The following is a 25,808-nucleotide window of genomic DNA, read 5'->3' on the forward strand; positions in this document are numbered from 1 at the left end:
CTCAGCAGGGCAAGCAGGAGATCCTGAGGGCTGGCAGGCAGCCCTGCACTCCCAGGGGATGGGATGGTGCTGTCCCCTGGCAGTGCACAGGCACCCAAACTGCCTCTATCAGAGACAGGAGCTGCTCCTCAGCCTGGGGCTGACCCACTGACAAGGTGCTGGCTGAAAGAGATGACTGTTTACCCACTGCCACCCCGTACCTCAGCTGGGAGAAGCAGCTGTGTGGCTGCACTGGGGAATTGGTTCTTGCACCCCCAGAAATTTAACACTGAGTACAACAGGTCTAATAAGGCTGGTAAGAAATAACCATCATCTCTGACAGCGGAGAGCAGGTGCGAAGAAGGGTGAACTTCAGTGTCTGGGCATTGTATCCACCCGGCTAAAGTGGCCATAAGCAGGTACTGCTGGACAAAGTCACCTTGCCCAAGTAGCATTTAGTTTGCCTCCCAGGCATTTGCAAAAAGCCCAGTGGGCTGCTCCCCTGGCTAACAAAAAGGCTGGATGCAGGGAGGGAAGCCGAGCTCAGCAGCTGAGGATGCTTTTTCCTGCCTGCCTGTTGCTTCTCTCCACTTTTCACTGCAGCCACAAAATACAAATCCCAGGAAAACCGCTGGGGTAAAACCCCATGGGGAAGCGCAAGGATTATGAAGTACTATAAAACAGCCTGCATGGGCATGTGGGTGTCATGAATGGTATCTTCTAAGGGAGGAGTTCTTAGTGCAGAAACATTTCTTTTGATTAGATTTTTTTTTTAAAAAAGAAACTATATAAAAGGCTCCTCTTTCCTTCCAAGCTTCCAGGAACTAAACAATTGAACACAAGGTAGTGGTGTACTTTTTTTTTTCCAGTTGCTTATAAATATAATTTATTACCTGTTTAAAAATTCTTTCTTACACTTTGTACATGTCAGGCTGACAGAATAAATGCAGGCATTTACAAACAGAGGGAAGAAGAAAAAGGGAGGGGAGTAAGAGGCACACTCAGAACTAGTAAACCACACCTCCACTGTACAGCAATACAAACAATGCAATGGCTAGCACTTCTCTGGTAGGAAGTCAGTCTTTAGAAAAGGAATTGCATAGAAGATACAGCAATAGGGAAATCAAAACCAAAATAGTTCTCCAGATCTGAATAGCAAAGAAAAATAAATCCCATGAACCCTGATAGAGCTGAGACATGGGAAGAGGAGGGAGGAACACAATACACCCTCTTGGCCTGGGTCACAGATGTTTCATCTCCTATGGGCCCTCCTTCTTTGCTTTGGGGAAGTACCAAAGGTACCACCTTAAATTCCCGCCCCCCCCCCCCCCTCTTTAACAGACAGAATGTGTTAGCAAAAAAGTCTACCACACAGATGCACCAAAACGGTAATGCCAAGTAATGCCATAACTTCTCTGTCTCAGCTGTGTTACGCACCCTGCTTCGAAGTAGGTTGTTGGCTCATGGCTTGGGAGGTGTTTTTGCAAGGTGCCTTGCGAGATCTATGGGAGAAGAGTGTTTTGCTTCTCCTTCTGCTTTATTTTATTTACTTTCCAGACTGATTTTACTTTTTATTAGTATTGTTTAAGCTCCCAAATTTACTGGCAAGCTGTAGCAAAAGCCAGCTGGCAGCAGCCAAAGAAGCTCTCGGGGCCACACAAGCTTTTCTTGTCTAGGGACTATTGTCCCACCAGCTGCAGGCCAGAGTGCCAGTACTTGGAGAGCCACCTCACCACTGCGGGATGGCCCTGCCTGATTACATCCCACTTCTTCACAGGCACCCAGAAGTTACTCGCATGCCATGGCACGGGATGCTTTGGGAGAAAAGGGCAGGCCCAGGATACAGCACACATAGCAATTAATCTCTTCGTAAGCAGTCAAGTAGACTGAACCACTATTAAATACATTTAACTAGCATCACAGAAAATGTGAAATACTTACTCAGTAACAGCCGTTTGTGAGAACCCTGGATTATCATTGCTTTTTTGTACAGGCAGAGCTTATCAAAGGACTTTCAGATAAAGGGATTTTCAGATTTCAGGAAGCAGGTGTCAAGCTTAAAGGACAAGTAAGTAAATAAACTAAATACTCCTATTTCAAGCAAGGCGCTTGACCTACCAAACTTGAGGGCTCATTTCTGTGGCTTTGGTTCACGTCCAACTCTAGTTCCTTGCCAATTTCTACTCTGTTGGCACTCGATGTACTGCCTGTTTGACCTTGTGGTGATGCTACAGCCCTGGATTTTGACCTTCGCCTTCCCAAGCAAAAATTGGTCCTAAGAGGACAACCACAACTAACATCAGAGTTAAAAGACTCCAGCAGTAGGTGTGCTTTATTTTCTTCTCTCTGTCTGTATGTATACACAAACACACACACACACACACTTTGCATTTCTGTTAATTTCCCACTTCAAAGGATGTCTGAGATACATGCTTCAGCATTTAAAAATCTGCAGTGCGGCTCATGTTATGAACTCAAGGTTTCACACACAAGCTAGGAACAGATTGCAGTGGTGACCCCAAAGTCAACACCTCATTGGAGTCCTTGTGGAAGAAGGGCCAAAGGTTTGGTTTCCATTCACAAACCACTTGCATCTTTGCACTGCTTGATATTAAGCAAGCCAGCCTGCAAACAATTAGTTACTTCATGGCCAGAGAAGAGCCAGAGTAATACCTGAAAAGACTTTTGAACACTCAGTAAGATAGTTTACAAAGTGCCCTGGACACGAGATTAAAAAAAAACAAAAACAAAAACAAAACCAACAAAACCCAAACCACCTCAACAGTATCATCTTGTTAAAAATTAACTTCAGAGCTGTGGTAACTACTTGGCTAGAGCATACAATGGTCTAAGGTCCCCCCACCCCTCCCTTCCCCATACCCCCACCCCCCAAAACAAGAAGAAAAGGAACCAAAAAGAAACTACTGTAGGTAGCAATACAAGACATTAGGACACTGTCCACAATGACGGGCTTACAGCATGTAAATACATTTATTCTATATGTAAGCAACAGAAATTGCAAGAAACCCAAGGAAGAGACATGTTTTGCTCTGTGGGCATCCGAGACTCCCAACATGTCTCATGAGTGTCTGCATTTCTGCCAGTGACATGGAAAAAAAAGAGTCTCAGTCTCCTATGGAAGCAAATCTTGGCTGAAGAGACCCTCACTGCCTCAAAACTTTCAAGATTCAGTAGAACAGCACTTAGGTCTTGCACTGTTTAGAAAGATACAGTGGATCATCCGTGATCAGAAAATTTGGGAAAAAAACCAACCAAACCCCCAAAGTACCCTATACACTGACAGCCACCTTTACAAGAACACAACACAAGAAGAACTGAAGAAAAAAATTGGATGAAAAGGACTGCCTCTGATAGTGTTTCTTACTCAGAAATTAAAGGTTTTCCTTGAAGTCAGTAGATATATATATTTATATAATATAGATAATATTTATAGCGCCAGCAAACAATATGTAATGAAGAGACGGTGTGAAGAGCAGTAAAACCGCTACAGTACATAGCTGAAGGTGGACAACTAAAAGGAAAAGCATTTAAAAAAAAAGTAGTAATAACTGGAGGATAAGAAACCTGCAGCCTTTTGTTTTTCAAAAGCAGATGTGCTTACCTGCCATAAAATGTTACAATAACTTTCGAGGCGGTTCTGTCTGCCAAACTTATTTGCCACGTTCAAGAGCTGCCCCACAGGAAAGCCTCTTCCCGAGCCATGTTGCTCACCGTGGCAGCATGTTGGAGCCAGGCTCAGCCCCACGAGATGGCACTGTGTCCACACAATCCTGATGGAAGGCCCGATGCTGGTTTTTCTCCCACCAAAAGTAATACCCCAAGTGGATCTGGCCACCCTTGTTTCCCATCCTCCGTCCTTGGGACAGCAGGATGGGGATGCTGAAGGATGCATACCACCGGCCCGTGCCAGAGCCCTCTCCCCAACCGCACACCCTGCCACTGCTGTACCCCCGCAGAGAAAAAGAAAGAAACAGCAAAATTAAGGCAGGGGAAGTGTCAGCTGAGGTGGGAGCTGCTGTTAGCAGCAGTGACAAAGCATGAGCGTAGAGCTGCTGGGATGAGGTGTGGCTTTGTGGAGGAAACTTCCCTGTCTCTGGCAACCCCTGCTTCTCCCTGACCTGTCGGGGCTGAGGCACATGGCATGGTGCTGTGCTGGGACCCTGCAAAGGCTGATGGAGCAGGGGCTGGAGAAACCATCCTGCCCATGATTGCAGCGGGCAAGGGAAGCTTTCTGAGTAGTCAGGATGGAAAAACCAGCAGCTCCACCTCCCAGCAATGGTGATACCGCTGCCTTAGCTGGCAGTGATGTTCCTGACTTCTATCCACCTCTGTGGATGCTCCTCTTAATCAGTGCATGTCTTTTTCTCTCAATAAATCCCCTTTACAGTAACACTGTAAAAGGAAAATGCCCCAGAATACTTTAAGAAAGTTGTTCTTTTTTTTTTTTTTTCTGAAGGAGGCATTGGGTGGGGGGGAGGTCAGAGAGCTGACAAAAGGAGCACTGACTCATAGCAATACAGATAACTAACTATGAGACACTTTCTGGTAAGGCCCTGGTGAGAAGGGTGCACAGGCTGCCCACCTAGCAACAGCTGAGAGACGGGCGCACCAGTGAGCCTGGGCATCAGCTAACAAAAACTGAGCTGGAAAAGGGAAGGGGCCAAGGGACAGTTCAGCTCATGTACCCACCCACCTTGGAAAAGGAGTCACGCAGGAAGGATGCACAGGAGGGTTGAAGGAGCATGAACTAAATACAACTGATTATGCCTAAAGATGGCACAGAAAGGAGAAAAGCTGAGACCTACCTTTTAAGAGCCATTTTAATGCTCCGAGATGAGTAAAAAATGTAGGGTAAGGGCAGAGCTGGAAGCCCCAGTCAAAGCCTCCTGAAGTTAAAAGCAAGATTTCCATTAGCATTGCAATGTGTTGCATCAGATGCCCAATGTGAAAAGAAGATGATTATTTGTTAAAAGGATGCCCATGGCATCTCCACATAAAGAGACGGTGGGGCTTACGCAGTCAAAATGTAGACAGATGTTGAAAGTTAAAATATATGTCCTCCGGTCTCTGGTTTTGACTGAAATGCTGGTTTGCAAACTGCTGAGTTACCTGTTATGAGGAAGCGAGGCTTTATGATCACTGCCCGGCAGTCAGTCAAAACCCTGCTGGTGTCAGGGAGCTGAGAAATTAAAAAGAAAAAGTCCCAAGCCTATGGAAATGTCAAATGGGAAAAAGGTCAGATGAAATTTTCCTTTCATTTTGACCAATGACATTTTCAAAGTTACCTTTAAAGGCACAATCTGGAAAGCCTTGGGGGAAAAACAAAACCAAAAACACAAAAGAAAACAAGCCAACTCCAGTCTTGAGAAGCACATGGAGTGGGAATATGTGTGTGGGTGGGGGCATGCATGTGTGCACAACAGCAATAACCAGGGCCTGGCCGGAAACCTGGAGTGGACAGGCTGGGGAAGAAAGCCTTCTTTGCACCAGAAATAGAGGACAGACAAGCCTGGCAGTCAAACTGCTGAGATCCTATGTGCTGTCATGTACCAAAGAGTCACTCTTTCACTGAACAGAAAACACAGTTTGTTTGCATTGACCAATGAGCAAATGCTTGCTGCTTTTGCCAAGTTCCCACTTCACCTGTTTGTGGCAGCCAAGAGGGACGTGGCTGAGAGGGACAAACGTGCCCCTGGCCAGCCAGTGAGGACCCGCACCACCCTGCCCCGGTGGCAAAGGGAGTGCAGCGAAGGCAGCAAACTGCAGTACACAAGATTTCAACTTCACCGCTCCACTGCCCTACACTGGCCCATGTGGCAGAAGCTTCCCTGGCTGCAGCAGCTTGGGAATATCTGTGGAGATCCACCGAGTGCCTCTCACCCAGAAATGACTCCCAGTAGCACTGACCACCACAAACATTATGGCGGGTGGTGGGTTTCATTCAGTAAGAATGAGCACCTGCAGCTCTGTGGGAAGCTAACGGGAGCTGCTGGCTCTCAGACTGCTTCAAAGCAAAGCAAGATATATGGAGGCCCACCTTGGATGCACAAATCAGGTGGTCAGTGTCAGTGCCTCCACATGCTTGCACCCATGCTCCTGAACCAGTGGTCTACGTATATTTGGACTGGGAGGCTGTCACTGGTTCACAGCCACCTCAGGACAGGATTGCTTCCTGCAGCAACCTGGAGGCACCAAGGTGATGCAAAACATTCCAGGGAGGGGTGCTGGTTGGATCCCTTGCGAGTGCAGATCTGTTACTTCAGGAGAGTGTCACCAGTCAATACCACCTTTTCATTGGGCATGAAGCACAGCAATGCTAGCATGAGGTGAGCAACCCGTGTGGGCTAGCAGAGGACTTCGGAGGAGCAGTATGATGGCTGGAGAAGGGAAGGACAGACAGCATAAGAAGGACACTCTGAGAAGACCTTCAGGAAGGGGACAACAGTTTCCATAAAAACAGGAATGATTCATTCTGCTGCTGACAAAATTAGAAATAAAGTAATGGTAATAATAATAATCATCATCATTATAATCCTTGCACTAGATACTAATTGGTAAATAATTTTTTCTCCTTTTTTTTTTTTTTTTCTGGGTTTCTTTTCCCCCCTGATCACTCTGAATTGCATGTCCAAGCCCCCTCATATCGCAAAGGGGTGGAAAGTGTGTGTTACATTGTGAATTGAAAATTAATTCCGATCCTACATTCCCCACTGTCCTACAGCTATTCTTCACACAGGTTCAGTGGGACTGCCTCAAGGATGGAAGGGGATGTTACATGTGTTCCTGCTTAGCACCCACAGTACCTGCTTTCCAGATGCACAGCTCTTAAACTCTGATTTTCTTGTTGTTTTGGGTTTTTTTACAAGTAGGTCTAGGAAACAGAACAATGACAGGAGGATCATTGTGAGACAATCGATGTGCAGAATTGTAGCCAAAATCTGAATTCACCAGAAACCAATAAGCTGAAATAGCCACAACCAACTGTCCATAGCCTTGTCTTGAATGGCTTTAAACAAAAAATATAAAAAGCCATGGACAGTCTCCTTACCCCTGTCCAGAATTTGATGTAAACAACATCCATAGAAACTGGGATTGTTAAGAAAGTTTATCCATATATCTGGATAGCAATAAAAAGCGTTTCCTAGGAAACTGTAAAATCCTGTACCAAGCAGTGTACAGCCAAGCCGAGAGGAACATTAGGTTGATTTATATTTTCAAGGTACAACTTTGCATGATTTCGTTTAGATCCTGTGACAATGTACAAGGAGAGCACGTGTGAAGGTCAGGGCTGGGGTTTTTTTGTTTGTTTGCTTGCTTGCTTTCTTTTCTGAAATGTCTCTTGTGTAACTCATTGGTCTGGGTTTTCATTTCAATTCTCGTTTGTAATAACAGGGCATTACCGCTCCCTGCGTCTGTCCTTCCTGTTCATGCCAAGGCTGCATCAGTAATTTCCTTCTGCTGCCAAAGAAACAATGGTTTCGTGTCTTCCCATTTCTTCAAGAACTGCTGCCAGCATGCTCAGGTTGCCATCAGGGAAATTCTGGGCTTCCCAGAGATCCAGGATCACCCCAGTGGGACTTGATTTTGTAGCAAAATAGTTTAGGTACCTGCAACAAGACAAAAGGGAACTTGTTTTTTGAGCTGCATGAGAGCTACCTGAGTTCACAGGATTGCAACCCATCCCTGTTGCTGGTGCTGTCAAGGTGACCATCCCTGTGCAGTCAGTCTGACCAGTCTGTACATCTGCTTTCAGTTACCTCAGTGGGACTTTCACCAGGACCCTTTTGCATGTACCTCCTGTAGGGTTTTGCCACCCAGCCACATGTAGGCAGCCCCTCTCACCTGTCCAGTTTCAGCTTGTGAGCCAGCATCCGCCAGTCATGGCCTCTGGTCTGGGGTGCATCCAGGCTGCTGCACAGCTTCTGTCTTATCGGGAGGGGGATGCTGAAAGCACTCGGCCCTACTATGGTGGTGATGGTGCCTGATGAGTCCATGGGAAGATAATCAATGCCAGTAGGTTCCTAAAGTTGGAAAGAAAGAAAGAAAAAAAACCCAACAAAACAAACCAAACAAAGAAAAAAACCAAACCAAAACAAAAATCCAGCAGTTTTGTTACTGAGTGCAGAGATGATTTTAGAAATGTACCCTCTGAGACTCAGTGCTTTTACTTGGCTTTGAGGGGAGCAGCCCTCTGCTAATCAAGCATTTATGTTAGTCAGTTGAAAAAGAGAAATATTTACAACCAACTTTGGGTAGACAGGAGCTATTCCCCCCCCACGCCCCCCCCCACCCCCCCTTTTTTTTTTGAGGGTGAAGATTACTATGGCTTGACAAAATTGAGCCCAGCTTAATCAATCACTTACTGGAAATAATGGAAGATCAGGCACTTTGACAAATTCCAGAGCAAACTGCTACCACTAGGGCAAAATTGGGCTTTCCTGGCTTGGCTGGCAGGAGCCCATTCCCAGCAGCCCCCCAAGCACCCCACCCCATACCAAGCCAGCACTGGGCTCACACCACTGACATCCCTCTGGCAGCACCTGTGCACTCCAAAGCTACTGATGCTCAGCAAACCACAGAGAGATAGTTAATACTGCCCCAGGCACAAGCTGATCCCTAATTTTTATGCAGCTTTAACTGTGCTGGAGATAGGTGGAGCATACGCACTCAGAGGGCAGCTGTTGCCCCCCTCCCCAAGACCAGCGCCGTGCTCAAAGGCAGTGTGGCAGCAGGGTTTCAAGGGGAAAGTCACCTCCAAAGCCAGCTCGTCCCCTGCAGGTATGGTGTTGATGCCCTCTGACACCGTCCTCCCAGATGGAAGGCTCCCCATGGCACCACTGTTACCATGGACCGCTGGGAATAACAAGCGGTTGGCTCTTCTGGGCAAGGATTTTGTCTTTTCCTTGGCTTGGAAGGATTTAGCACTTACAGACTTTGTAGCTGGTAGGACAATGGTAGTTGGTCAATTTGGATGATTTGGTTTGCTTAGGAACAACGAGGTCCTGCAGGGCAGCTGAAAGCCCCACCAAAACTCATCGACACTGACTAACTGCCCAACTGTGCAGCGGGGACGTGCAGCACTTCTCATCTCCAGCTACTAAAGCACACAATGGAAAAAGCAGCAAGCATAGCTGGGTCTCCCTTCATACCTCTCACTCTATTTCTCAAATCGGTCTCCTTTTCTGGCAGAAACAGGGGAGCCACTGCAGCCCTAAGCAGTCAGAAAGACCCGTGCAAAAGACTTGTCATTAAATGTCAATTTGTTTTCTTCCCTGTGAGCTGTCTTGTTGCTTCATGTCAAGCTGGATGTTGGGAAGGCCCTGTAAAACCTGAAACCGTCTCAAAACCAGGTAATGCCTGGCTCAAGCTGCTATTGCAGATCCCCCAGGATGCTTGCTGGAGATGCTTAGTCATGTGCAGGCTTTGCTTTCCCCAAAAAGAATGTAAATGTGTGCAGAGATGGAAAGGGGTGAGCAATGAACAGAATTCAACCCCTTCTGCCTCCTATCTTTTAGCCACAGCAATTAATTCTCTTCCACTCTATAAATATGCCTTTTTTTTTTTTTCTTTTTCTTTTTTTTTTTAGAAATGGCATTTTAGGGAATCTATGACATTTCTAATCAACGAAGGTTTACACCACGCTGTAATGTCCTCACTTAGCATGCCTAAAGCAATGCTGAATGTGGAATCTCTATCTGGGCACCAAGGCCCTGCATCACAAACCAGCTGCCCCAACCCCACCGACTCAGGCAACGAGCTACTGTCCTCTAACTGCCTGGCAGTGGGGGCTGCCCAGGAGCCAGCGCAATTACTGGCATGCCACTGCTGCTGCCTGCATGCTTACCTGCACTGGCAGGTCAGTAGCGGCTGTAGGGTGCTGACCGGTGGTATCAGAGACAGACAACCTTCCCTTTTATTCTGGGCCAAGGGACACAAGGGACACACAAGGGACACAAGTGACACACTGAGGCAGCACTGCCCTGGATTTTGAGGTGGCCTGCTGCCCCAGGTGCATCAGGATTGCTGCAGAAGGAGCCCGAGAATCCATGGCAGTGCCCTAGACTCTTTTGGGTGACTACCAACAGCATAAAAGGGGCTTCAAAAACAGTGGGTGACCTTTATTGCAGTCTTCCTCTTGCCTCGCAAATGTGCATGTTTTGGCACTCAGTGCATTGTATTTTTGAAGTCCCAGTGGAAGACACTGTGCAAAGCCAGAATAAGACAGTTTAATCTGCAGAAGTTTTACATCCTTTACAGGGGACAAAAAAGAAAGCCCATAAAGGAAGGATGCAGGAAGCTCTTTTAGTATATTTTTACCGCAGAGTGACAGAGGCAGAGACAAATAGCCAGCAATGAAGAAAGGCACCAGCACAGTCCAGCAATGCCTAATCACTAGCTGGATACCACTAGCCTAATCACAGGAGAAAGTGTGAGGAACCACAGCTAAGGTTTCCTGATACCTGGTCTGGTGTCTTTATCACACCTCTAAAGTCATACACATTGGTTTCCAGGTTTCTGTTATCACACTTCCAGGTGACTTTTTTCATCAAATTGTCTGAATTTTAGTATTTTTTTTTCTAGTTGACACAATCCTGTATGCCAGCCTTTAGCAGCCCAAGGTCCTCCTGCCCCTCGCTGGGGCTCGGGAACATCACGAGGAGCAATTTTGCAGGAGGCAGCCTTGATAATGGTGGTATTATTCACTCCCTCTATTCATCCCTGATGGATGGGATCACAGCACAAGACAAGAATATTATCCTGTTCCCTCTGAATCTATTACCAGGCCCTATTACACACAACCAGCTGAAGATGATTATAGTGTATACTTGCATTTCATTAAAGTTACTCTCAGTTCTTTCTCTTCTTTGCGAGGTTAAATTAGAGATTACCTCAATGCAGCACTTATTACAATAATTGTTTATGATACTTGTTTTACCATCTGTCTTTGATGCTGTGTAGTCCCCAGCTGAATCTGTAAATTAACACCCACTAACCAAACAGATGTTATGGGTAATGGCGCACACCATCAGGGCCCTACAACACCAGAAACTTTTGCCTGTGGTCTCCCAGTCCTTCCTCGAGTCAGCCAGCAGCAACTGCTGCCTGAGAGCCTGCTTTTCATAGTCGCCGAGGTACCAGGCATAAAACCCATCAGCGTGTTCACTGAAGTCAATGCCACTTCACACCTGAATGTGTTGCTTGGTCTCAGCCCTAAGCTTGACTGCCCCCAGGAGCAAAAATTCTTCAGGTGCTACATAGCATCAACAAAGATGTTCCCAAACTTATGATCATTTTTCTACTAGAAAATGTCATCCATCAAAAGAAAATTGTCAAAGATGATAGGTTTTGTAGCAGTACCAAAATATGAGAAAAGTCTTTTGCAACTAGACCATCCAATATTCCCTATTGCACAGCGATTACGTGGGGTCAGAGGGGAGTGACTCATGCAAACATATGGCAATGAGATTTTCCTAGTCTCCTTTCTCTCTGTTCAGGGACATGCCAGGCATGATGGTCTTGTGGACTGCCAGGAAACAGGACCATGTGGTGCTTTGCAAGGTGCATTAGGGAGTGGGGTAGGCAAACAGCTCCTCCACACAGAGAAAGACAGCACTGGCAGGGAGACCACAGATGTCCTCCTCCCTCCCTTGAAGGAGGAAGGCTCCCTTGCAGATGAGAGAAGCTAAGGGAAAATGCAACAGGAGATACAAAGCAATGACTTAATCCATCACTTAGGTCCATCCCAGCAGTCAGGAAGAAAATGGGAAGCACTAAACAGGTAGCAATGGGAAAGGATATACCTCCTAAGCCCTCCCATGTTCCTGCAGTCAGATAGAGAACTGCACCAATGTCATTTACCTCTGAGATGGAGCAGTTGAGCTGGAAAATCTGCCCTTCTCCTTCAACCTGACGCACACAGAGTTTGCACACTAGCTCCAGGGTGTTCAGGCTGAACCTTTCCAGTGTGAAGGTGCAGTGCAGGTTCCTCTGGCATCCACTCCAGATGTGGTAAAAGGGAATCTCCTGCAGGAGTAAAGCAAAAAAAGTGTAGTCAGGGAGGGATGGGGGACGAAGGCACAGATGCTATGTGACTAGAGACCATGGGCTCCATGCTACTGTCACTGCAAGTGGTCCAGGGAAAAAAAAGTCCATGAGACTGCAGCCTGGCACCTAGTGTTTTTTTAAACACCTCTGTGTGTCACTGTATTCCTTTAAGCCTCACTACTAGGATCAAATGTGAATGGTTTGTGATGCTCACCTGGTATTTAGCCAGAAGTTTACTCTTCCAGAGAGAGTGGGCAATGTCATGAATGGATAGGCGGAGATTGTGAGTACTTCCCTTAAAATACAAAGCTTTGGGTTCCTCCAAAAGCTGCCCACCCATCTGCCGCTCAAGTTGGAGGACCTCCTGCAGTATTGTGAGAAAAAGAAGCAATTAGGTTTCATCAAAACAGCACACTGGTCCTCTGATTCCTCAGGACTGACTGCTGTAGATACTGTAACTTGTGCAATACAGGAAAAAAAATATTGCACAGGCATTGCACAGAGTTGTGTTTCCCTGTGAGCTGGAATTGCATTAGTGGATCTGAGTATAACCTACTTGCTCCCTTCATACAGCAGCAGCCCAGCAGGGATGCAGGCACCTGTGTCCCCTTTGGGAGACACTTATCTTACATGTCCTATAAGCAGAAAGTTTAATTGCATGCTATTATATTGAATACAAAGCCTTTGCATCAGTCTTTCAAACTGGACATCTAATGATAGCTTAACAATTTTGGTTTTGGAAGCTCTTATTTGCATAGGTCCTGCTGATATGGGACCGGTGCATACTGCTGGTCTTTCAGCTTGTGCCTCCTGACAAACTGCTCTATGACAGAGAGGTAAAGGGGATAACAGATGCCTATGCTGAGACTGTCAAGCAGGATGGTATCAAAACAATGCAAAACACTGTGATGGAGCATTTTGTACCTATGAATACACAGGTTCAGGTTACTGAAATATCGATCTCCTAATTAAGAGTTAGTAAGCCAAGAGTCTGGTCATTTTCTGCAGCTAAAAATAAATACATGCCCGTAACTAATGAGATCACAGCAGACTGCTGCCTACAAACAGCCTAATTGTAGTCCACATGGAAGAAGCAAGTACAAAGGCACCTACATGAGCCCCATGAGAAAGCAAGGCAGCCAATCTCAGTCATATTTAATTACAAGAGCCAACCAACCAACTAGTCTCCCACAGCCAAAGCCAATCACACACAGTGAGCGTGCTCAAGGAGTATGCAGGCACACGAAACCAGGATGCTACCCCAGGCCAACTAAAGGAGCCTCTGTTTTAGCTAAGCATTAAACAAGCTACTCTTGATCACGTTCAGGATCTAGTTAGCATACAAGAAAAGCCCCTGTCCCAGCACCTGGCAGATCTTGAAGCTCAACTGATGTTCGTTTATCAGCCATTAGAGAAAAAGAAACAAAATCAGGAAGCCTTTTAGATTAAGGATATGCCAATGAATCAGTTCCAGCTCCTTTCCAGTGCCCCCTAATTACCTCGTCAAGATGTCTAAAGAGCAATCGATAGTAATTATCTGATTACTATAGATCTTCATTACGTCTAAATTACCTCCCTGGAAGGGCCAGAAGACTACTTGTGGCACTGTGTGAGCTAATTGCAGACATCACCCCTCAGGCACATGGGGCACGGGGGCGAATGAGTGCTCCTGCCCATGCAGTGCCAGCTCAGGGAGCTGCACTACTGTGGGGAAAAGCACTGCTGCGTGATGCTGCGCCATCCCACCCACCAGATCTGGGTATCTAGTTTCAATATCCCACTTTTAGTAAATGCCCTTGGCCACTGTAGCCTCTCTACAAGCTCCAACTGGAGAACACCAAGCAGCCTGTGTTTTTCCCATGCCACTCAGCTAATGAATTCAGAATTAATTTGGAGCCATGATTTGCACAGCCCTTCAAACCTGCAGGCTGGCTCTAGCCATACGGCAGTTTATTTAGAGCAGTGTTTATCCTCCTGACTGGCACCTCTGCTCTCCTGAGTTGAAATCTGAGCTGCACGTTGCTTGCTTCATGCTGAGATGGATCCCACCACCCTCCATTGCTTCTCACCACCCCTGTGAGCTGGGACTTAGCCCTGATGCCCTTCCTAGGAGAGAGAGCTGTATAAGGCATCATACCATTGTCAGCATCACTGGGACAGCCACAGCCTGTATTTGGAACAGGCTTCCTCATTAATAGGGCACAAGCAAGCAATGGCATTCAGTCTAAGCTGTTGCCTTTCTTCTTAAGAGGGAAAAACATACATTAAATAACCAAGATAAGATCACATGTCTGTTGTGCCTTTTTTTGTTTTTGTCTATTTAGAGGACAGTTACTGCACAGCATGAGGCAGCTTGGGGCATGCCACCCACAGCCTGAAAACATTTGCTAGCTCCTGGTGTGGGAGGCAGCTGTTTCCATGTGCCCAGCAGCTCAGCCTCCGCCATGCTGCCACACACAGGTCACATACCTCAATCTCAAAGCCATATGTGAATAAACAAAATAAAGCAACTGGATTTCTTCATAGTTATCATATTATTTTTTTTTTATTTCTTTTTTTTTTTTTTTTTACAGCAGACTAGCTTGGGTATCACCTTCAAAGTGTAAAAATCAGCCTTAAAAGAAGAGGCAAGTGCTCGAGGTCACAGCTACCCTCACCCTTACCCAAAAAGCATTTTTGTGAGCATCCCATCTGGGTATCTTGGGACCCTGTGGAATGATCAGTGCTGAGCCCACTATGCTCCTGGGAACCTCGCCAAGCCGCTCCCCCACAATAACCGAGCCCTTTCTGATGACAAGTCATTACACTTCCCTACTGTACTGCAGGCGCTGGCAGTTCAGCAGCAAGCGCTTACTCTGCATGACAAGAGTGGGAAGCCCGCTGGATAAATACTGCACTGTGTTTTATACCGCAACTGCTCATCTTCCTTTGGTGGCTGTTAGGACACATTCAGCATATGGCACACTCATTCCTAGTTGTAAATAATAACAGAATACATTTGGTTGCCTATTAAAATAAACACATAATCCCCTACAAAGGCTCTTCCAAACCTCAGACATCCCAATGTGGGAACTCTCACGCTGCTCTTCCCTTTCCGTGCCATGCCTTGCCCAGAGCAGCCAGCCCCAAGACTGAGAGGTTGCAGCTGGTGCCTCCCTTGCTGCCTACAACTTTCCCTCCCTCTCCAAATTACTTTAAACCTCCAGACCTGCTGGTCCAGCTGTGTCTGCATGCTTTGCCTCACACAGCCAGTGGTAATTGCCCAGTGAATGCCTTCCCTGCAGCAATATGGCAGTGCCAAAGACCTCTTCCCAGCACAGCTGGGGCTGCTGCAGTGCCAGCTGTTGTAAAAGCACGTGGCAAACAACCCAACTTTTTTTTTTTTTCTCCCCTCCTTCTAAATAGTCATAGTTTGAATCTACACAACACTGTCGCACAGGGCTGGTCTGTACACACTGGTTCACACACACCAGTCCACGCTGAACCCTTTCAGCTACAGCTAGCTGACTAGGTTCTGGTTTTTCTTAAATGTCCCTCCCCAGACCTTTCATTTCCAGAGAGGTGCAATGAGTTGATGGCCAACAAATACTTGTGCTTGTCCTCCTGTAAACCACCAGCTAGCTGGGTCTCAAACCCCCTGGGTGGCCTTCCAGCCTTGGGGTAGATGTGCCAGAAGAGAAGAAAATTAAAATGCACATACTTTGCTGTAAAAAAAGCAGTAGGTATTTTTTCCTCACCTTTCCTCACCGAATTACAAGCTCGCTTTGGGGTCTACCTGCAGCAGAAGCCCAGGGACCGGCCTGCGCCCCCTCAAACACTGGCTGCAGCTTCTCAGGTGAAAGATGGTCCCTCCGTGTTGCTCAGCACCTCTGCTGATCCCTTCTGCTATCACACTGAATCAGATTAACTTTACCTCACAGCTCTCCCCACAGTCTATTAGAAACAAACCAACAGCTCTTGAGTAACACCTAATTGGATTCCCCCAGCTCTGACTGCATTAGCGGTCTGTCCAAGGCCCCTCCGACTCACTGATTATTACCTCAGGCCTTGACGAACCCGTGGAAAATTGTATTACACAGCACAGGCATAAAACTGTCAGGACTTCTCAAGCCTGATCGCTATGAAAGATCCTTTTCACATTTTTAAAGAGGAAAAACAGAAGGGAAATCAGACTGGGGAAAATGATTGTTTCTAAAAGCCTGATGACACCAACGTATCAACAGAGGCTGAGCTCCCAGGCCCTGCACTGACAAAACCATGCTGAAATCAAGATATGCCTGCTTATCTTATACTTCACCTTATACTTCACTGCCTTTCTTACATATAGCCAAGCACCCCCCTGCCAGCAAAGCCAAGGCAGGCAAGCCTTGACACCAGATAGTACTGGGGACCAAAACAGAGCATGCCATTCGCAGTGATGGAAGTCACTGCTCTGGAAAACATAAACATCTCCCAGCCAGTGTATGTGGGTTTAAATCCCAGTAACTCCCACATGGAGCTGAGGGAACAAAAGCACATGCAGCACCAGGATGACCCTGCACAGTCAGGCTTTTTACTCGTTTTGCTGCAAAGAGGCATTTGGGAAGTTGCACTGGCTACGGCCAAAGAAAAAAACCCCACCTTTTAATAACCTCCATCGTTACACGTGCAGTTGGAGCTACATATTTCACGAGTGCAACTATTATAGATACAATCTGTATAAATACAGGTATTTATAAAGAGAAATAGCAAGCATGGTTATCTATCTGCTCATCTGTATGTAGTGAGTGTGTGTTTATGAGCATGCCAGAATTACACAGTGAGAGTGAGGTTATATAGTCGAGATAGCAACAGCTTTGGTTTATTTCAGTTGTGAATTCCCAACACAAAAAGCTGCACACGAAGAGGTGTAATAAAGCAGTATGAAAGCAGGCAGTGATTAACAGCCCAGAAGCTTCTTTTATCATTATCAACTATTTACAAAGAAGCATTTATATGTTTCCCCATCTCTGGGGAGCTGGCACTTAGCATTAAAAATACATGAATAACGAATGAAGCCCCGTGTACCTTATGGCCTTTTAATAATGCAAAAATCTTAGGATTCAGGATATGATACAGGTAAACAAAGGAAAAAAAGACTGGTAGGTGGAAAATAATGTGAGATCCCTATGTAAAGGACAATTCATAGCATCTGTGGCTTAAACTGTAGAACAGCAGCTTGTTGTCAAGCTCTTCTAATCGCAAGAATAACCCAGGGAGCAGGAATACATGGAGCAGAGGGTCTAGTCACTGCTATGACTGCAATTCCGTGACAGCTGTAGAGGGAGAGGGAAAGCAAGCAAGAGAGCAGCAATCACCTTAAGGGCATCCTGTGTGTCATCAAGGCAGTAGACCCGGATGCTGTACTCCAGCGAAGAGCAGGACAGCGGTCCAAAGATGGCCAATTTGAGACGTTTGGCTGCTGCTTTGGTGGTTGACTGTCCCACCAAGGCATACGTGCTGAGGGTTTCTGTCAGGATATGGCAGGCCTCTGGGTCCAGCTGGATATAGCATGGAGTGGTGAAGTTTTCCTCCCCGACCACCACCACATCCTGAGGGAGAAAGAGGCCAAGTTAGAGCTCCCAGCCCCTCAGAGCTGCTCTCCTTTAAGACAGCAATGCCTCTTTCAAGCCTGGATGATGCACAGAGACCTTGCTGCTTGCACTTTAGATTAATCAAGATTTACAATTCCTGCTCCTGGCTTTTCTCCTGCATAGGCACAAGATGATTTCTCTGGGGTGCTGGTGGTGATGATGGTGGCAGAAACTTCCTCCTGTCCTCACTCCCCTAAGACTTGTAATTCTTTCCTCTGGGCCTTGCAGCAGCTTTTAAAGCCCTGGGCAGAGTTAGGCAAATAATGAAAATATTTTTAAATGAAATATCATATATATATATATATATATAAATAGATAGATCAATAATAGCAAATAATGAATATATACTTTATTGAAAAGTGTATTGCGAACTAATAATTCAGTTATGATTTAACATCAGAAGTCACAGGCGTTTTGAATAAATAACAGCCCTTCATTTCCTAAGCATGACAATAAGGAGTCATAAAAACTCGAGGAAAGGAAGTAACCTCTACAATGGTCAAATGCCACATCCATATGAAATATCACCTGCTGCTTCATGAGAATAATCCTCCACTATGAGACTATAGGGTGAAGAGAAAAACTACATACAGCCTGAATGCAGACAACCTCCCCAACCTGTGTGTAAGGAAAACACTCCCTTGCTAATTTCCTCCATTCAACCCTGCCTGTAATATCCTGCATGTAACACAAGGTGCTTTGAATGGCTTTTAGAGAGAGAAGCGAAAAGGTAGCAGCAGATGATGGCCACCTCTTGCAAAGCCACCACACACCACATGATGCTTGGCACAACTCACCTGTCTCATCCTCACTGCTTGCAGGTCTGCAGCACAACATACACATCTGGCAGCTGAGCAGCGTGGGCTCAACTGAAATTCAGCGTTAGGCTGGGGCCCTTAGTCTCAGGAAAAGCACACATGCCACGTTTGCCAAAGTGGCACGGTCCTTCTGGAGGGCAAGGTGCTGCAGCACTGACTGCACTCCTGCTACAGCCATGTCAGCACCTGGCTCTGGCAGGAGGCACTGGCCCCAAGCGATGTTGCAGGTGTGTGTGTGCATGCGTGGGCTCAGCTTGGAGAAGCTGCTCCAGAACTGAGCGGTGGAAGAAGATCATTGTGCGATGGCTGGGGACCCTGTGGATACTGCAGAGGCTGTGCTGGCACCAGAGCGTGTGCACGGCTGGCAGAGCAACCTCTCTGTCAAGGCCAGGAGCAAGACGGTGGAGAAAATGAAAAGGTGCCAGTAACACAGACACAAATAAGAGATGTGTGGTGCCAAGAGTCAGGCCGGTGGGGTGCAGATTAGTTGGCGAGACAGACCCACGTTCACTGCACGCTCCCTCCCAGTGTGAGGAAGGGCCAGTGCCACAGGCAGGGGAACAAATGCAAGAGGCTTTCAAAGGCAATGCTGGACACAACGTTCTTGCTGCTGTCAGCCCAACTGCCTTCGAAAGCCACTCTGACCTTATTAAACTACCAGTAGGAGAAAGTGTCCTTGCCAAATTAATTATGAGACCAAGCTGGTGGCAGCAGGTACCTGGGAGCACAGGGCTGGAGAGGAGGACTCTGGCAGGATGGCCCAGCCTTGCTGAAAGCATGACTTTATGCTCCAGTTACAGTGGAAGATCCTTCTGCCACCCGGCCCTCTCCCTTCTGTCCCCATGACTTCATCAAAATATCCTGCCACAACCAAAAGTCCAAGTTCCAAAATGCTGCGATGAAAGCTATTTCATGGAAAACAGCACGGAAACTAGGAGGCATCAAACTGCCCCAAAGACTGCATCTCTCTGTGAGCTCCGGGCACCTTAGACACCTGGTGTTGAAGGGCACTCCTGCCTGTCTGTAGCAGCCACGCATCTCACATAGAACACCCAAAATACAGGCATCCTGGTCCAGAAAGGCAGCTGAAGGACTAGCAGAGAGCCCTGCATGCAGTCAGCACACAGGCTGGAGCTCTGGAGCCTCACCTCCCAAGGCCCCTGGGCAGCCTGGTGCTTCAGCTGGATCTGCCAGTCCTCTGTGTTCGGTTCTGCGCAGTGGTGCATGGTTAAAATGACGGGCCGGGTTAGCAGGGCTCCTGGTGGGCCACAGCTCACCACCGGTGTCAGCAGGGTTTGGCTGTCTTCCACAGGGGGCCTGACAAGGGGACAGAAAGATGGATATAATAAGTGAGCTGAAAAAGGCAAAAAAGGTACATTCAGGTATGTAAAAATAAGAAAAAATACTTCTCTTAAAAAGATTGTGCAAGCAAAGAATGGGTGGGTTTGATTTATTTGGCTGTTTGTTTTTTTTTTCCCAAATCCTAAAACATTGTTATTTTTTACAAAAAAACCCTCCTTGTTTGCCATTTGTCAAAATGCAGGTTTAGGTGGCAGCAAATTGGTGGCTGAGCACCCTCCACGGAAGGATCCCTGCAGACCTTACACAGAGGCTTCATTTCACCCAGTGCTGAAAAGTGGCCACTGCTGCATTTAGCAGTTGTTCAGCAGCATACAGAAACGAACAGTGGCTTTTGTAAGCATCACATGTGAGAATTACTTACTGTCTGGACAGAGAAAATTGAAGAACAGAGGCAGAGAACGAACTAATGAGCATGTCTGAAACCTCGTAAGTGGTATGCAGTGTATCTGAGATGTGCAGTTTGAGTTCAGAGTCATCACCAAACCCACTGATACTCCATTTTACTTAAAAACCATTCAGATCTACTAGAATGGCCATTGCAAATATGCCTGCAGGGAGCAGGTGTCACTGGTGGGGGGGAATAAAGGACGAAGGGATGATAAGGAATAGTGCAGAGGGGTGCAGAGGGCAAAACACACCAGCAAAGCCTCAGTTATCTAGTGATAACCCAGAGTTGTTTAGTTAAAAACAGGGGTATTGTCCAGTGCGCTTGCTGCCAGTCACTAAGAATAGGTGTTATGGGAAGTCACATAAGTATTTAAGATACATAGCATACACTGTAGTTTTTAAATGACAGAGAAAGTGTGTGTGTGTGTGTGTGTTTGCGTGCGCATGTGCACGTGCATGTGTGTGCATGTGTAAACTATCCCAACTGCTGAGGAGCTTAAAAACAGAGGAAGCATGAGTAACTTTAACTATCCCGACATCTGGTGTATGACAAATACAGCTGAATGTGCCTCATCAACTGCCTCCCTAAATAACACAGAGGACAAATTCATGATCCAGAAACCAGCAAGTGGGAGATTAAAAGTGTTCGATGTGATCTGCGCTTAAACTCCAGATCGGCCCACAGGACCTCCCATCCTCTGCGGTGGCTAAGGGTTCAGTCCCTTGTTGCATTTACAAATACTTGTATTTACACCTGTATTGGTCTTAGTGGTATTATTTGACACAGCATTAAATACTGTTTATTTCTGCAAGTCTTTGACTTTACCAAAAGAAAGAACAAAATAAAGTAGGTGTAATCGTAGATAACAATTTCAAGGAGGCCAGATCAGGACAGAAGCTGTTTTGCTATCCAATTTATTGCACCTATTCTGGCTATTGTAAAGGTATGTCCACAGGCATATCCTATTTTGTTCCACCTTAATTTTCCCTGAATATTCCATTAATCTTACAGAAAATGAAAGACAAACTTTTGAGAAATCCTTCTTCAAAGTGGGACAAAGGCACTTTTCAAAAGTATCTCTTGCTGCTACAAATCTTGTGGGAGATTTTCATAACATCTGAGAGAGAAAAAAAAAAAAAAGGTCGGGCATGGAAAATTAGATCTATGCAAATCAGTAATACCAGATGATATGCATCTGTGGAAATTAACTGATGAGTTTACTAAATGACTTAACAATTGTTTCTGAAAAGCCGTGGACTGGAAACAAACAGCTGTGATATAGCTGCCTTTCAAATAAGATGTAAAGTATAAAAATCTGGACAGCTATCATGTATTACACTGGTTATTGTAGCCTAACAAATACTACACAAAAGAAATGAAACACTAGCAGATAAAGCACCTTGTCCAGCTCCTCCTACATGCTGTAGGGATCTCTGGATTCAGATAAAGAAGATCAGGGATCACTCTCTTGCAAGACTGAACTGAATAAATCATTGGGCAGTTTTTGACTAAAATGTTGCTTCTTTGTCAGACTCATTTACTTCAATGTTTTGGTGGTGTTTTGATTTTTTTTTCATCATAAGCAACAAGAAGATTAAAAAAACCTCACAGTGTGGCAGTGGTTCTTAATGGTCATCTACCATTAATGGATATTTGAACACTCCCCTACAGACTAATTTAAGAAATTTCAAAACCCATAATGTCTTATGAGAAAGATCTTTCAAAATTACAATATTTGTCTGGAAAGCCACAGGTAAGACAACCTATACACTAAATCATCTGGTTAACCTAACTTCATCTAAAAGACTACTGAAACATGAAGAAGGAAGGAAAAAAAATACAAGTTATCATAGTTTTTTTGACTATTTTTGTAATTGACTAATTACAAAACCAGTAGTCCAAAAAATTATAGGAGGGAATATATCATGATTGTGATAAAAAAATTCATACAGTGCATTTTAGGTTAAAAATGAGTTAAAATCTACGAGAATCTGAGCGCTGATGCATGTGGTTAAAAAAAGCCAAAAGGTCATTAAAATTATATGGTACTGATAAATCATGCAGCCTAAAGTTGTCTCTTTAGTAAAATTAAGTTTAGTCACTACTCTGTGACAAAATTGTGTTAGCTGTTAAATTTTAGGACTTTGATGGAGGGCATGATTCTGCGCCACAACGTTTTATATCTGATTAACACAAGTATAAAAAACAATGCAGAGCACGAAGGCGGGAGGCACTCCAAACTGCAGAGTCAGCAAGTGATGTAGGAGGCAGATATAAACATACAACAGGCATGCAAAAAAATAGCAAAGCTTAGTATTTTTTCCCAAGTTGGTAAACAGCATCTTTGTCACCAGACTTACAAGATTTATTGTCAAGTGGATGAGAGATGCCTGTTCCTGATGTGGGGATTTACGACACAGGACACCGATGAGTAAGGAGCAGAAGAAAGGGCCAGTTGCAGGGGTGCTTGACTTTGCAGTCCCCATTTGCGACCAGACACACATCTGAGTTGGGTACCCCACAGTGCTGCCAGTCCTAGTGACTCTCTACCACTCCACCTCATGCAGATAAACCTTTAAAAACTGAGATATAATGAGTTGCAGAGAAGTTCTCGAGTGGTGTGAAACAGGGGTCAGTGTCACTGAATTAATGAAATTCCAGCTCTGTTAAAGTCCATGCTAAACCTCTCTCTGACTACTATATAAGGCCAGAATTTCTACTCACAATGTGGTAGACAATGTAAATTTACAGATAACAATTAACAAGGAATTATTGTAACAACGAGAGCCAGAAAATAATGCAAAAGATCCAGAGAGGGTAAAAATATAGAAATAAAATCATATTAATTGGACAGCAGTTCATGCAGCCTGAGCAAAAAAAGTTCCAAGCATAGTTACTTAGTAGCAAAGAAAGCAATGAAAGTTAAAAAGATCACAGGTGAGCTGACTGCAACACAGCAGGCATCACCTTGTAATGTGACACAGCAGCAAAAAGCAAATCTGATTTCTGGGGCTGTATGGGACAAGGCGTGTCAGAGCACACTGAGGTGATACTCCCTTTCCTATCCAGCTCTAACGTGACTGCAGGTAGCAAGGTATTTAGGGACTGCAGCGAGATCTTGGAAATAAACAGCTGAAACCTGGAGAACTGAGGCTAAACCACACAATGGCACAGAGGGGTACCCTATGACAACCAACAGGAAGAAGGAACAAAAATCTCTTGACAGATCTTTTCTTATTTCTCACTGTTTCCAATTTCCATTTTAAAACAAAAGGATTATGCCTTACTATAGCGAATGAGAACAGAAACAGATGCAGTAGACAAGATATATTATACAAGAGGTATTAATCTTTCTGCTTCAAGGCATAAACCCGACACTAATTGATGGAATTAGTAAACAACAAATTCCCCTGAAGACAAGTTATTGTGTAGTCATTTATTATGAGCAATTTTCTTCCTTCTCCTGGAGCAAGTGATGCAGCACCAGCGAAGCCAGGATTCTGGCCTAGGTGAGTGCCTGTTGTGATCGAGTATTCCAATTTCTGTGTTACAGATCGCAGGAGATCCAGCACAAACACACACAGAGGGGACCACACAGAGCAAGGGAGTTCTCTCCCCTGAAGCAGAAAGATCTATGAGCAGACATCTTCAAAATTGTGGGCAAGAACCTACTTTCTGGCTGTTATCCAAAAAAGAACCCCAAACCTAAACCCCCTCCCCCCACCATGTCCTTCATTTTAGGCTTGCAGCAGTCTCAGGATAACTTATTAGATGAGACTGGGCATTCAGCTGTATGCCTCCAAAGTCACTTCACTGCAGGCAAAAGAGACGTTTTTGTTTTACAAAGATCTGAGTGAGACTGAAATCCAATCCCCTGTTCAGCATTGCTATCAAAAGGCACTAACAGTAACTGAAAGGTCTTCAGATGTTTTTAGATGTTGTCCCAACCTGCACTGCTTATCAAGAACAATCAAATTATTTAAAAGCAAACAAACTTTTATTCACTATATCTGGTCCCTTCGCAATCAAATTTGTGTTTTTAATGGGATTACTCATTCGAAACGGTCTCCCTGTAATAAGCCAGACCATACTCATTAAGGTAGCTGTCAGACAGCAGATGTGAGCACAACTAGAGAAATCTCTGCTCCTCGGTGGGCGTACATTGCACTCCCTGGCACTGTGTGTAGATGTTACAGGCAATCACAGCAGCTCAGGAAGCACAGGACAGAGCAGGGAGCAATGGCTAACTCATAGCAACAGATGGCAACCCTTCTATGCAGCTACAGCTTAGCCAAATTCAGAGGGAAAGCATTTTATTTCTCCTTTCATTGCTGGGGCTTTACTTTTAACATGTTCCTTCTGAAGTTTCAAACTTAATATTCTTGATGACTCAGGTTCTTCTGCCAGCCTACCTTCAGAAGGAAATTGAACTGAAAAGTTTTCCTCCCCTTTTGTTCATGCTCTGGTCTTTTTTATGTTGATTTTTTCAATGACAATGACTGGCATTTTATGAAATTGTCTTCTGGAGTCACAAAGTAATTTTGTTTATGCAACTGAGATACAGAAGGGAGGTGGAGAAACGAGATGTGGAAGCCTTCAATATCTTTTATTTCACACCACTGAGCTTAGAGTTTACTGATGAAAAAGATAACATTGTTTCTTGGATCAAACTCATTGATCAGCTCCCTGACTTTATATTAAAGTCTATACATACACTATGAAGCCACTGATCCAAATCCTGACAAGGATCACCTGACCCTTCTCTCTTTTAAGGTAGCTAATTTGGAAGTTGCACAGTTTATGTGTGTCTTCCATCAAGATCTTCAGGAGCACTGCTTACTTCATTCTTCAGGGTTGTCACATTTCATGGGCACGGCGACATCCACTCTCATTTGCATCATCTCCTGCATGATGGATTACACAGAAGTGTCCTTCACTGTGCCACATTCAGTGCAGTTCTTGCCTCTGATTAAAGTATGCTAGAGTAGCTCCACCTAAAGCTGTGCAAGCACGGCAGGGGTTCACACAAGAACACAGGAACTGCCATACAAGATCATATCAGTGGTCCATCAAGACCCAGACCCTGTCTAGCACTGACCAGTGCCAGATGTTTCCAAAGGAAGCACACAGCTCCACTAATTTAGCTCAGAGCTAAATTTGTTTTTTAACCTGAGGCAGTTAAGAAAATCCTGAAAGCTGAAGATTTACACTCGTGCTATTTAATCCTTAGTCATGTAAGACCTAGGCTCTCACAGATGCTCATGGGAACAGGCTCTTGCCAGGTACCAATCACAGTGATGTATTTATTTATAGGTGAAAGAACAACTCAAGAAGGGATTGCTTCTTGTGAATCTCAAGGTCAGTGGTACTTCCCCAGGCTAAGGGTGACAGCATCTGATCGCCACTGAAGCAACCAACAAGCTTCAAGACAGAAACCTGTCTGATAGCTGTGAAATATTCTCATAGGCTTGTCATTTTTTTTGGTTATATATATAAATATATACACGCAAACACATATACATGTACAAACACACACATACACACAGACAGCCTTTTCCCCACTGCAGCCACTTCATAAAGCAC

At 45.2% G+C, this 25,808-nt stretch overlaps 1 protein-coding gene across 2 annotated transcripts in view; it reads right to left on the bottom strand.

Moving 5' to 3' along the window:
* Nucleotides 1-2,872: 2,872 nt before the first annotated feature.
* Nucleotides 2,873-25,808, bottom strand: part of UNC5C (unc-5 netrin receptor C) — a 257,187-nt gene continuing 234,251 nt past the window's right edge. For both annotated transcript variants that reach the window (XM_037379658.1, XM_037379649.1), the window contains 6 exons: nucleotides 19,624-19,792; nucleotides 17,382-17,615; nucleotides 12,260-12,409; nucleotides 11,860-12,024; nucleotides 7,843-8,021; nucleotides 2,873-7,607 (listed from right to left, as the gene is read on the bottom strand). In XM_037379658.1, coding sequence (XP_037235555.1) covers nucleotides 7,442-7,607; nucleotides 7,843-8,021; nucleotides 11,860-12,024; nucleotides 12,260-12,409; nucleotides 17,382-17,615; nucleotides 19,624-19,792 — 1,063 coding nt within the window. In that variant the 3' untranslated portion in view covers nucleotides 2,873-7,441. The remainder of the gene's footprint in view (nucleotides 7,608-7,842; nucleotides 8,022-11,859; nucleotides 12,025-12,259; nucleotides 12,410-17,381; nucleotides 17,616-19,623; nucleotides 19,793-25,808) is intronic.

Source organism: Falco rusticolus, chromosome 1 (assembly GCF_015220075.1).
Source record: "Falco rusticolus isolate bFalRus1 chromosome 1, bFalRus1.pri, whole genome shotgun sequence".
Taxonomy (NCBI): Eukaryota; Metazoa; Chordata; class Aves; order Falconiformes; family Falconidae; genus Falco; species Falco rusticolus.